The 13,784-nt window shown below is 38.6% G+C and overlaps 2 protein-coding genes across 9 annotated transcripts; one reads left to right on the forward strand and one right to left on the reverse strand.

Annotated features, from left to right (window-relative positions):
• Positions 1-25: 25 nt before the first annotated feature.
• LOC105562983 lies at positions 26-8,850 on the reverse strand. Of its 7 annotated transcripts, none has more exons than XM_012014201.1 (9): positions 8,625-8,850; positions 6,736-6,913; positions 5,867-6,128; positions 4,121-4,431; positions 2,848-2,915; positions 2,248-2,503; positions 1,922-2,047; positions 1,442-1,721; positions 26-1,374 (listed from the first exon to the last, which is right to left on the reverse strand). In XM_012014201.1, exons 4-9 carry the CDS (start codon positions 4,321-4,323, stop codon positions 388-390), a joined length of 1,920 nt encoding a protein of 639 aa, XP_011869591.1. In that variant the 5' UTR covers positions 4,324-4,431; positions 5,867-6,128; positions 6,736-6,913; positions 8,625-8,850; the 3' UTR covers positions 26-387. The 7 variants fall into 7 exon arrangements, with proteins under 7 accessions (XP_011869591.1, XP_011869589.1, XP_011869590.1 ...); XM_012014199.1 differs by lacking the exon at positions 6,736-6,913 and adding an exon at positions 8,310-8,436; XM_012014200.1 differs by lacking the exon at positions 6,736-6,913.
• On the forward strand, positions 8,310-12,786 carry LOC105562982. Of its 2 annotated transcripts, none has more exons than XM_012014196.1 (5): positions 8,310-8,454; positions 11,553-11,791; positions 11,984-12,248; positions 12,413-12,496; positions 12,583-12,786. In XM_012014196.1, exons 1-5 carry the CDS (start codon positions 8,356-8,358, stop codon positions 12,694-12,696), a joined length of 801 nt encoding a protein of 266 aa, XP_011869586.1. In that variant the 5' UTR covers positions 8,310-8,355; the 3' UTR covers positions 12,697-12,786. The 2 variants fall into 2 exon arrangements, with proteins under 2 accessions (XP_011869586.1, XP_011869587.1); XM_012014197.1 differs by having other exon boundaries at positions 11,984-12,152.
• Positions 12,787-13,784: the final 998 nt, after the last annotated feature.

Consider the following 13,784-nt stretch of genomic DNA (forward strand, 5'->3'; position numbering starts at 1 on the left):
GGATTATGTACTTTATCACAAGTCATTTCTATGACAGTATATGCTTTATTTCATAACAATAAATAATGAAAATGATAGCTAGGTATTACAGGGTAAAACATCAGAAGATAATAAGATATAATTATATAACATATAAAAATGCTAGTTTTTTTCCACATCAAATTTTTCTGCAAAATATATTTGACGAATATATTAGTACGAAATCAATTGCAATCTCATAACAAAATATACAGAATGTACGTACAGTCTTTGAATAATAGTTCATTTCTAATATATAGATTCTCGAAATTACAGCTAAACACGATTAAGCTTTCAATACATGTAAAAATCACGGAAACAATAGAATTTCATTGGGAAGTCTAAAGATATGGACAAAGCTTCAAGATTTTAAAAGGACTTTCCTCTCTTATCTTCATTTAAGTTCTTATTTTCATCCTTTGACCTGGATTCAGATGCATCTTTTAGACTAAGCGCACTGTGTCTTCTGGGTTTCGGTATGGGATTTACCTCGTCCAAGAGCTCGGGTTTATGTCTGATCGGCTCGGAAATGTGTAGTTCGATTACCTTCACCGGGTCACGAGACGCTGCGAGCGGTATTGGTGAATCAGTTAATCTGACCACATGAATATCCTTCTGCTCGCGTGGCAATTTTTTGAACTCCAATTTGACTGGACCAGATGGCCCGTCTACCATATTTTCGAAAAAGTGCCGACGATTCTCCTGGATAGATAATCTGGTGCTCGTTAGCGGATCATCTTGATACAGATCGTCGATATTTTCTTGTTCCTTAGACGCGTGTTTACTTTCCAATTCCTTGATCTGCTTCTCAATCTTTTCAATTTCCTCCTTGACGGAAAAACTGTTGCTTCGCGATAGTGTACTGGACGAACCTTTTTTTCTTAGACAAACTTCATCAGATTCTTGATCAACGTCTTTAATAATCTCCATCTTTTCCTGAGATGCTCTTCTATATTCTATGTCCACGGGATCTTTTTCGATAGAATCTTTCGCAATAATATTTGATTTTTCATTTATTCTTGTTTCGGATTCAGTTTTCTTGGACGTTTCGTCGGTATTAAGTGTTGTTTTTTCTTCTGAAGGACTTTTCCTTTCCTCTTCCTTAGAAATGTCACACGTTTCAGTCTCCTCGATATTCTTCATAATGTTGTCCTCGATCTTCGGATCTAATTGGGTCTGCTCTTTCTCCTTCCGCGGCGATACCTCGTTCAATTCTTCGCAAGTCTTTTTCATCTCGCCGATATCTTCTGTAACTCTGGCAATATCGATCGGCTCGGTTATTTGGAGTTCAAGTTTACTCGTTTCTGGTGTAGGTTCCGTTGTATTTGCCTCCGTTACAGACCGATGATTGTCTTCCTGCAAAAACATCATCATTACACAATGATATTGATTAATCATCATCCATGTAATTTACATGTCGTACCAGAGGAGTATCCAATTGTTCCTTCTGTTTTGGGGGTTGCGGTGCTCTTCGTTTTTTACGTCCATACGTACTTGTCGTACTATTAATGGATATGCAGCTGTTGATGGACAAATTCGATCTTCTCACGGCGTCCTGGTTGAATCTCTTGAAAACGTAATCCTCGGGCACATTTTCGTTCTCGTCCCTGAGGTTAACGTTACCGAATCGATTGGTCGAATCTTCCTCGACATCCGACACGGTTCCATTCAATCTTTGCGATGATCTATTGCCAAATCTTCGCCTGGGGAACAAAGATCGTAAGTCAAATTTTTAACTTTGAGCCAAGTATATTTGTTGCATTTTCATATCGTATAGCAAGCAATATATTTATATTATCGAGAAGAATTTTATTTTAGCGTTTACTATTTATAGCAATAAAAATTTCCAATTATCGCGACTATCAGAATATATCTACGAAAAACAAGAAGCAAAGGATCTTACATTGGTGGAATCGGGATCTCTTCCGGTTTGTCGTGACAATTAATACTACCATTTTGCTTGGATTGCTTGTCTTCGAAATCCAAAGGTGGTATCTCGTCCGTCGGTCTTGGACTTACTTGTCCAAATCTGGAAAAAAAACCATTCAACATTTAATTTGAATTGTAAAAGAAACATTTGTTTTCATTCCGGCATCATTTATATTCAAGAATTATAAAATTATTCTACTCAAATATATGCACATACATATGTATATGGTTCAATAGAATTTCAGATATGGATACTTGTAATACTGATTAAATTGTAAATTTTTCTTTTGCGAAGTTTACCTTCTGGCTGGAGGCTTTGGTGTAAGATCGACGCTCATGATAGACGTTGTGGTATCTCGAGGATTTCCATCGTAGATTTTAGCAGGATCTCCGTTTACCGTTAAATTTGAGTTACATCTCGAGGTATTATTATCGAAAGTGTATTTCCTTCTCCTTGTTAAAGTGCCCAAGGCTTCGTCAAATTCCTGTTGATCCTTGGACGGTCGCGATGGTGCTGCCGGTCTATCGTAAGGCTCTCTTTTGTACGTAGTCGAGACTGTAGTTACATGCAGCAAGTTGCATCTTATTTTACGTTATATTTTATAAAATCAGCGATTTTTTGTATTATATTTTCTCAGATCTTAAGTTTAAAATATAAACATATAATTACACTAAATTACATCAAATATAATTATGAAATATATATTTAAACCGTCTCTTAAAAAACGTGGACTTGAAATAAATTTGTGAATGGAAAAGTAAATGTTTTATTTGTTTCAGAGAGAGAGAGAAAAGTCATACCCATTCTAACGCATTAATTAATTAAAATATTTTTATATTACAGTTTAATATGTTCAGTCTTATGGGAGTCGAGAGTGCAATTAACTTAAATAGACAAACCTGTTGTAATCGTCGACCTCTTTTCCGTCGATTCTGGAGTTTCTTTACGCTTTCCAAACAACCCATTCCTAAACACAAAGATCGGTACTGAATTGAATGTCGCATTAACCATATTGTTATTTATTGGATTAGATATTTAGTTTAGTTTGCAATGAAAATTCCACACGCTGAGATTTTAAAATTGTAATATAATGTTGCGCTAATAATTAAATTAATAATAACATGTTATTTATTTAGGAACGCTCCGATTGCGTAGGCGATAGTAATGAACGTGTTGCGCGTTTTGCGTTGCCTTAACGGACCCACGCGACATTTACGCACACGCGAAGATGACGAGATTGCGCGCGGCTCATCATTGACATACTTGAGACACATGTTAGAAAAATCATAACGTGCTACCATTAAACGTCCTGTAAAATTTCGCCGATTACAATAAGTGACTAAGGGTTTAAGTCGGAACTCAATTACGGCGTTATTTTGCGAAATTAAAAATAAGTTAGACAGTTTTCAAGAAACATTATTGTCACATTAATATATCGGATACCTCTCTCGAAAACGCATTGTTATTTTATCCATCGTTATGGGCATGCTCGGTTCGAATATCGAGTATATCGAGATACATATAATTGACTTGTCGCGCAAGAAAAGAAGCAAACGAAAAAGGCGAAAAGTATCTTTTGAAACGTCACGCGCTTCTCATTTGCGGTTAAAAGCGTCGATTATACTCATCCTCATTCCGCTTAATATCACTTCCACTTTGCCGACGATCACGGTCGATAATTTGAAGCGCACTTATATTCGCTATTGTACGTACTCGCAACGCGTGTTAATTCAAACTTTCGATTCGATGACGATGCTTGCGGCGCGGATTCTTCGGTTTCTTTGCGCAGCTCTGATTAATTCGGTTATTCCGATTGCTAATCAGACCAGAACTTAATTTAATTTTGATGAAGGTATTTTTTTATCACGTGAATAATGCAACCTACACTTGGAGAAGAATGATTTTCTGAAAAATATACATGTAACGTAACTTTCTTCTAATGTAATTGTGTGTGTGTAATGCAGTGGTATAGTTAATTGTAGGAAACATTAAAAATGGAAAAATCGGTAGTTTTTCAAGAGGTATTGTTATATTTCATAATATCAAAGCTTTTATTGCATTGTTTCTTCGTACTTTCTTTGTAAAAGTTATGACAATTTTGTACGATCGCCTGCATATGTTAATCGCTGATCAGGTCACAAAGAAATTTTAAACATGGTTAAAAATACTCACCAAGTCGATTTGATCGAGAAGCTGTTTGATCTTTTCTTCCGGCTTCTGCCAAACGTCCAGAACTTGTGTTTGGTTTCTTTCGACGATTTACCCTCGTGATGCATTTGTGGTTGAGAATGTGCCGTGTCATCGTTGAACGGATTTAAATGTTCTGGATAATCGTAGATCGATACGCTAGGTCGTCTGGGCCTCGAGGACGACATGTTTCATCCGTCAAATTTCGATCGTCGACTCGAAAAAGATATGTTGAGCGAAATGTCCAAGGAGCGCTTCACGTACAGGTCATCGATCTCTTGCCACAGTCCTGCGAGCTAATTTCGTGAAAATAATCTATATTACAAATTTGTATACAAGAAACAAATCTTTACGTATGTATTTGACAAACACGCATGTAGAAAAAGTATTTCAAGCAAAAGGTTGTTGCGATAAACTAGTAATTAAAACAAACTAGATGCAATTTTTTTTGCTCAGATCACGCGAAAACGATTAAGTTTCGCGATTAATTACTACGTTGATGCGCTATCATCGGTTCGCCCAGGGCTAGATGATGGATGAGAGGAAAGCGATTTAGAGCGACATAATTGTGGGCTGTGCGTTGCGTTCATCGTTGCGTCAATTGCTCGGTTCAAATTGAATGACCCGCTCAAGTAGAACCGATCAACAGCCGATACTGCCGCAAGTTGACGATGGATTAATTTGCTAACCCGATGGCGATAAAAAGCTGTAAACACTCGCGTCACGCTAACCCGGTTAAAAGACATCTTCTAATCGTCTGCTGAATTACAGTGCACAACTGTATGTCGTTTGCATAATGTTGCCATGTGCAAACTGCGTGTCTCGTCTCCTTTCGATTGTGTAGCGCGCTAAATTAATTAATTACATTTTTTATTTTTTCCAGCATTTTCCCACATACACAATTATCGTACTTGAAAGTGATGTATCGTTATTTGTAAAGATTTGCACAGTTATGAGTTTATTAGTTTGACCGAGCATTGAAAGATTTTTCAAGCGAAATAAAAAAAGTTAACGCTTCGGAGATCTTTGTGGGCTTTGTGGCGCGAGGAAGACGAAGGAATATGTTCGCATCAAGTTCGCACTAAAATGCATCGCATGAATCGGTACGTACAAATAGCGTCTAACAAACGCAATTAGCTCCATTAGTTGACCGCGCTCGCGCTCCGTTTTGTTCAATTCGTGCATCGCCTCGCGATTCGAAATCCGATCGTGCACAAGTTTCAAATACGATTCGCGCGTATTCTATTTGTGACGATTGATGAGCGGTGCACGACAAAATGCAAAATATGCTTCAAGGTTTTATGCTAATACTTGTAAGTAATACGCTCATCATCGCTCACGAATACAAATCGTTGCTAATACACGCAGGGAGAGTGCGAGTAAAAAGAGCGAATATTTTGCGAAATAAAGGGAAATAAGAGCTAAACCTCGCATACATACATTTAGTTGGAATATAAGTGAATTATAAGGCACGCGATTATTCAATAAGAGACGATCGGAATCGTCTCATACGATAGTTTGGCGCGAGTCAGCTACACAGGATGTCCCAGACCTTTCACCTTTGACTAATTAGGGATTTGGAATATTGACGCTTCCCTAGCAACAATATCGAGGCAGGTCGTTCTATGCGTCATACAGATATGTTGTCAAGAAAAAAACCCGTTTAAAATTTAATAGAGTTTCGCTATTTGTTTTGACACTTTTAAAATAAAAAAATTTTTATTTTCTTACTTTTAACTGGTAACATTTGAAATGTGATCTTTTGACTCCAACTTTGTATTATAGCAAAATCAACTCCAACTTGGCAGATAAAAGAAAGCCTGGGGTCCGGCGATTATTGGACGTCAAGCACAGTCGATTAATCGCTGATTATGACGCAACTGTATGATGCACGAGTTTCGCAATTCATCGTAGCACGTGAGTGTTGAAAAAAGATCTCCTTGTACATCGAGTTAACATGCGTCGTCTTCCCGTTGTTCATGTACTCTCCGTTCTACAATGCAACATAGTGGATATCTGTGAGAAACGAGTGGAGCATGTCGCTAACGCAACGTTATACATAATAGGAAGGTACTAAATACTTGAACGTAAAGAACGAGCTCCTTTCGCCAAGAAATATGCGACATTTTTCTTGGCGTGTTATTTGCCGAATAAGTCGATGAATTGCCTTTCGATCGTAATTCATTTCTACCTCTTGGACCTTCGGGACGCGAAAATGACGAGCAAAGTTATTTCAAAGATCTGCCATTCGGTAAATTTGATTGCGCAAAGAGGATTTTAATCTAATCTATCGCTGTTGACGGGAAGCACATTTCGTTAGTACAGGCAAGTGCCCTCGCACTTGATTTAGTCGTAGCGTGCGATGACGCGGAATCGATCGCCGATTTTGATAAAACTGCAGAAACAAGTATCTCTCTACCTGTCTCGGATACCTCAAAACCGATAACTAAAATAAATAGCAAAATGCTGGTACATTAGCAAACCCGAGATAACTTTTCATGCGCGCGTTGATAACTTGATGTTAAGTTCACGTGGCAGTAAATCGTTGTTTAGGCTCGAATAACGAATCGATGATTACGATAGACGTTCCGCTTAATTACCAGCTGTATATAATTGATACGCGACGTCTAAGTTTGGCCGATGACTCATCGCATCGTGCAACTCAACTCGTGCGGACGACAATGCGGCTTATCTTATTTTCATTGCTTTTCTAGAGGTGTCATTGAAGCGTTGGGATTAAAAACCACCACGTAGCAATATTCTACATTTTTTCCATACCTGAAAAGCGACTTTGATACATACACAGCAAGGCTGGAAATATATAACAAGTATTAAGAATTCAAATCAAGTAATTATATTACAATATCGTTGCACGCGAGAATAGCTTGAGGAAAGCTTTTCGTGTTATGGGAAAAACATGTAAGATGATTAAGGTAGTTGTTTCGTATAAAATCATTTATGCGACAATTGTTTCAAATTTTTACAGTTTATTCTTTAGATTAATACGTGCAAGACGAGACTAGTTGAATAAAAATTTACCGTAATATTATCATTATAATAATAATATCATTGTAATAATTGATATGGAAGAAACTTTTGAGCATTGCTGTCGCGAAACAGCTACCTTAAATGGAAGACGAGAGTACGCATCGGTCGAGTGTGCAGCGGGAAGCAAAGTCCAAAGGACTCGGGCAAGTCGAAAGGATGAAGAAAAGGTGGAAAGTCCGTGTTAAAAGTGGAGAAAAGTGATAATCGCGCCTCGGGTGAAAACCGCGGCGATTTTCTGGCTCCGAGTCAGAAACGCGGCCGCTCTATTTCACCGACGATATTTTTGGATCTTGGGGAAACTTGACGGGGAATTGTATCATACGAATGCCATGATCGCTCCTCTCCAGATAACATTCTCATCTTTCCGGGGCGTCTTCTCTTTCGTTACAATAGAAAAACTCAGCTTGTACGATAAACTCGCGAAACGAGTTTGCAAAGTCGACGATAAAGGTAAAGGCACGATCGGAATACTTTCTCGAGGAAAAATCGATTTAGCGGTAGCTTCCACGAAACTGCCGTACTGCGAAACCGACGTGTTTCTTTCTTATATCTTAAACACGCCTTGATATCGCGGTTTTAAAATACACTTTTTCAAACGCGTAACGTAGATAGCGTAATCTCTGAGCGACAATACCACTCAATTTTCTTTTCGTTTCCCTCGCGTTGAATCAAATTTTCTGCAATTAGAATGGAAATATCTATACAACATTGATATGCATTTCGTGCTAGGGCATCATTAAGACAGCTATCGATTGGCGTGACTTGCCACACGGATTTCTCAATAAAACCGTGAAAAACCCACTGGCGCGTGGTCGATGGGATTTTCCATCTAATTGCGAGTAGCGCACAATCGCCGGTTCCTCAACTTGGGGGTTTAACAATCGTTTTCGAGAGCCGGTGCCGAGAATAGAATGCACGGTACGTCGCGAGCCGGAACGTATTCGGAAATTCCGTTGACCGATAGATTCGATCGCGTGAGCAGGGATATGGATCATTAATAATTTTATCGCGAACAAGACGGGCCAAGGATTCGTGGCGCACGAGTTCGCGGAGAATATGTTTCGCTCGCGTCGAGTATTATCTCATTGGCAATTTTTAGGTATGACGATAACATCGAGTGACTTGCAATGTGATTTGACGTCGCCGCACTTTCATCGCGGCCGACGTGAATTATGCTAATATCAAGCCCGCAGTGTCGTAGTGGATATATCCCAGTCTCGCGTCTCCAAGGTAACTCGAAACATCGTCTAAACCTGCCGGAAGAGATTTTGGTAAGTAGGTACGCGCCAATTAATGATTATACTAGAGGTACTGTTGTGCGGAACGTATGATCGAAAAGCATCGTCGAGCGAAACGGTGGACAACGTTACATTTCGATGTACGGTACTCCCGCGATACGCGCGCAAGAGACCTGTCGAAATCCACGTACATACATACTTACGTAAGGTGCGCGGGTGTCGCAGACCGCTCGGATTCTCGCAGGACGCGGTTTAAACGGTATTATACACTTTCACGCAACTGACGACGATTCGGAGACACACACGAGGATGCGATTCAACGTGCGGAACCGCGCGAGGGGACGAACAACGTAAACAACCCCCCTACCACGACGAGCGTCGCCGGCCAACTGCGGCCGACTCTCGCTCGCGCCGCTCGCCGTCTGCGCTCGGCTGCCTCCGGCCACTATCGCGAGTCTTCGATCATTTTCGCGTACACGTGAATTTCGCGCCGCGCTCAACGGCGAGGCCAGATTGGCCGAGCGCACTCGGCGCGTCAAATTCAAACGAAAAATTCTTCGTTGCACGTAACCGTGTTTATATCCTCTGCGACGCTGTAGATTGGAATCAAAACGTTTATGTTAATTGTACTAATCGATGCGAAATTTGTCTTTAATAGAATAATGAACTTTTGAGAAATTATTAATCTGTACAAATTTCTCAAGAAATTAACAAAACATATAGAGTTATATATACAAGTGAAATTATTTTATTGATGCATTTAGGAGAAGTTAAAATTTCTGGGGTAAATGTTGGATAAATGAAAAATGGTAATGTAACGAAAATTTGTTATGTGCTTCCTATCAAACGTTCGCTTAATAAATCGCAATGTAGCGACGCTGACTAATGCTGACTGAATGCAAGCTCGCGCATTTCCAGGCGCAAGATGCATGTTTATCGCGTAGGTAGGCGTTAGTGGAACTGGCTTGGAAAGTTGCACAAGAAAAGACACAGCTTGTAGGTAAAAGTACACGCGACCATATTTTACATCGAGAGACTTGAAAATATTCACAAATTAAATCCAAACTTGTCGGCTAACATATTGTCGCTGACATATCGTCGGAATTTCTTTAATTTTCTTAGTTATACATATCTAATCTGAAGACGTAATTTCGGATTTTTATGAAAAAATCTTCCCGCCGAGTTAGTATAAGAAAGTCTACGATAAGGCAAACTTATGGCCGCAATGCTATTTTATTCGCATGATGTAATGCGCATACGTACATGTCGAATCGATAACGTAGAAACGCGGAATTGTAGAAGTCACATTTAGAATTTAATTTCTTTTTTCTTAAAATATTCTCTTCGTGTCACGGTTATCGCGTGGCATTGCAAAATAAGGCAGTGTGATCTATATAATTGCGATATCTGCTGCATATCCGCCGAGTGTATTTCAATCGACGACAACGTCGGGACATCGAAGACGAAATGCTATAAGCATAAATGCGTGATGTGTTTTTACATGGAGAAAACGTATATGTCTTGAAAGAATAAATCAGGGCTCGTATTCCGAGTCCTCTTGTATCGATAAAACCGCCTCTAAAAGTGGCTTGTAGCCAATCAGAAGGCTTATCAACTACTTTTAGAGGCGCTTTTATTGATAAAAGAGGGTTTCTAAAATTACCTTCAACTTCATGACACTTAATTCATTTGAGAGATGCAAGAAAGTCAGATGCAAACGCACTATATCTCCATTCAATTCTGTACTGATTACATTGCCAAACTGATAAGATAGCGCACTTATCGTGCAACTTTATTCAGTTTGTTCGTAATATTCGCGGTCGACATCTAACCTGTTATAATTGGTAAGAAAAAACGTGCGAAAACATTACGACTCTTGTTTCGCGCGCGATATCAGTGGGTTTCAAGAAATTGACAAAATAAATTGATAAATAACGTTGCATATCAGCGCCTTGAGATAGATCTGTTCATCTTTTGAAATCATTAGACTTTATTGTCCTATAATTCGAGCATTGTATGCGAGCATAATGGAGCTGGCTTTCAAGAGCAGCGGCGCAATGAAACTCGCTATTGAAAATAATTATGAAATGATCCCGATGATACGAAAAGTTTACCGCAAAGGGCCTTTTATCTTTTCACCTTTCATCAGATCTTTTTCATCTCACCTTTCATCTCACATTATTGACCCAGTAAGGACTGGCCTTGATGCAAATGGAGATTACACTTTTAATAAATCTTGCACAAATTCGTGTTACAATAATGAATAAAGCACTTTCCTGACACACAATATGAATCATATTTATTCTTCGTATCAAGAATATTTTCCAAATCGTAATCTTTCTTTTGTTATCGACTATCGCGAGATAAGAATACTTGATAAAAATAAAAAACCATCTCTTTATTGCGCGTACTTTTCTCATTGTCAGTCGAATTCCAAAGTAATTCGCGATACTTTAACAGAGCACTCGATATGACCCATTTTCCTCGATTCAAGTGTCCGATAGATCAACGACGTTAGAGATGAGGCGTGATCGATATAATCACGACGCCGTTACAATTAAAAAGTAACGGCAATTGTCAACGCCGAAAGTGATTGCATCGACAGCGTTTATTTCAATCCAAATGAAGAAGCTTTGTTATTTTTGCAAAGTGGCAGCGGGCTAAAAATGAGCGCGCAAACACAAAGAGTATATACATAAATTATTAAGACTGCACGAAAACGCATTGCGCTAATTCTTATATAACAACAGTTAGAAATCGAGCTTGATGCGCGAATACGTGTCTCTGTCGACGTGTATATACACACACACACGATAAATGGCTCAGTAACTCTATGCAAATTTAAGTGCAGGAAGATCCATCCGTTTGTTAAACGCGATGAAGGCCTCGTCGCGTTAACCCACGCGATTTTTTTATTTTAGCGTCGCGTAAGCGAAAACGAGAGTGTAAGAAAGATGAGCCGTATGGCCCGCAGAAAACTTCATCCTTTTGAAGACTTGAAGTGAAAACGTAGCGACATGTCAGAATTATTTTTCAAGTGTAGTTTTCACTTCAAATTTTAACTTATATTTTCCAAAATAAAATACCTGAGCATTGTACAGGAAATTGTTACAGAAATATTAAAAATGCAGGAAATAAACGATAATACATTTTTGGAAAAGCAACACGAAGACATAGTGCGTAAGCAGGAAGAAGCTCAGGTAAAAGAAAGGTTGATAGAAGACAACGTAGAAATGATTAAGGATGTAAGAGCAACTAGAAGAGACGAGGAAACGGATGGAAAAGTCGCGACATTTTTACAAGAGAAAGGTTTGAGTGAAAATCTTGTCAAGACGTTAATCAATACCGGTCTTACGAATGAACATGTCAGGTTAGCCGGAATCGATTAATATAGTGTTTTTCGTGTAGTTATCGTTATTAACAGAAATTTTATCATATTATACGTCACATTAATAAAATAAAAGAATTGAAAAGAGTAGAATGTATAAAAATCTGAAGAATCGACGGTTTATTTTTCCTACATTTTCTCCTCCTTTAATTCTTTTATTTTTTACTTTCTCAGACTTTTAAAGAATCTAAATCTAAGTGACGACGACATCGACAATTTGCAAGATTTATGGCAGGCAAAGATCGAAGTCGACAAAAGTAGCGATTCTCTTAAGTCTACGTCTGACAGTTCATTGTCTAATTGTCACGCACAATTGCCACCAAACATCTATTTAAAAAAAGCCGTGAGCAAACCTCTGATCCAAGCCTTGTGTGAAATTGTAGCGAAAAAACCGGCTGATCCTGTGGAGTATCTAGGCCACTGGTTACTTCATTATAAAGTCAGTTTTAGTATGCAAAAATCTTTCGTCACAATTAATGTTAAATATGTGTAAATAAAAAATATAAGGTTGCGCGTGGAATTTATTCATAAACACATGAGGATATTTTTATTCGCAGAATACTTTTTGTATATGAGAAAAATCTATATTAATCTTATTGTTAGATTTGTGAAGAACGAGCTGTACAGCAGAAGCAGAAGGAACGCAAGTTGGAGCTTTCAATTAGCATGGAAAAATTGCAACTGAAAGTAAAGGCGATGTCGCATGTGTTTTATTAATATTATTAAATTATATATTTAATTATCACCTAAAAATAATTTACTATGTATAACAGAAAGTTGACGATGAAGAAGGTCTTTTTATCGAGCGAAAGGATGAAGAGGATCTTTTTATCGAACGAAAGAACGAAGAAGAATATGGCGAGGATCGAAATTATATCGATTATTGATTATGAGATTATGAATGACTCAGTTACTGCAATTATTTTTAAGTTTTAACGAAAAAATAAAAATAGAAACGCGTAAATTAGAAATATAAATTTAAAAGTAATGTCATGTTGCGCCATCTAGCGGAAAATTGTTGTACCAAAATTGCGTGAACGTAGTTACACGCTGTAGGGAATTTTTCCACGACAATTTACATTTGGCAGCTCGATATGGGTCTGTTCTTGATCGTTGAATTAGCTGTACTCGTTCAGAGTTTATCTTTCTCTTTGCGATGTAATGGGAAAAAGATAAACGCTGAACGAGTGCAGACAGTGTAGCTATAAAGAACAGATGTTGTGTATACGCGGCGTCATAGATACTTGGCGTCTGAAGTTGGTCGTTTTCGTCACGAATGGATCGTATTTAAACAGAGAGAAGCCTGAGAGATGTCACGGCCCCGTTTTTCGTGATACGCGAATGCGATACGCCCTCTGTGGACATTGAAAACGTGGACATTGAACTACGTAGCCAATTTGCACATTTTGCTAAGTAGGTAACGCAGATTTGCACAATTTTAGCCCCGTCCCGCGCTATGGTTAGATCCCATGCAATGATCTTGTACTTAAAATAATCTTAAGTACAAGAGCATCGCACAGGACCTGATTATAGCACGAAACGCAACCAAAATTTCGCAAATCTGCGTTGCCCACTTAGCAAAATGTGCAAATTGGCTACATAGTTCAATGTCCACGTTTTCAATGTCCACAGAGGGCGTATCGCATTCGCGTATCACGAAAAACGGGGCCGTGACATCTCTCAGGCTTCTCTCTGCTCTTAGTAACCTGTTGTTTGACGTAACAATTTCATGTTAAAGCTGTTGTATGTTTTCAAAAAGGGTATTTCAATTTAATACGTCAAATCACAATTATACCATGCACACACAACGAGTCTTCATGTTGGCGACACTGCTGATTGAGTTAATCGTCGATTAAAGTGGCCCTCGGTCTAGTCCGCTCTATCCGTAAATAAGAGGTGAGGCGGGTATTACATAACACCCTGTATATCGATCAACACCAGTAAATTACGAGCAACAGTTACCGACGCTTGCCAG

The sequence above is a fragment of the Vollenhovia emeryi genome, unplaced genomic scaffold (assembly GCF_000949405.1).
Source record: "Vollenhovia emeryi isolate VEMERY1.0 unplaced genomic scaffold, V.emery_V1.0 DF939181.1, whole genome shotgun sequence".
Classification (NCBI taxonomy): Eukaryota; Metazoa; Arthropoda; class Insecta; order Hymenoptera; family Formicidae; genus Vollenhovia; species Vollenhovia emeryi.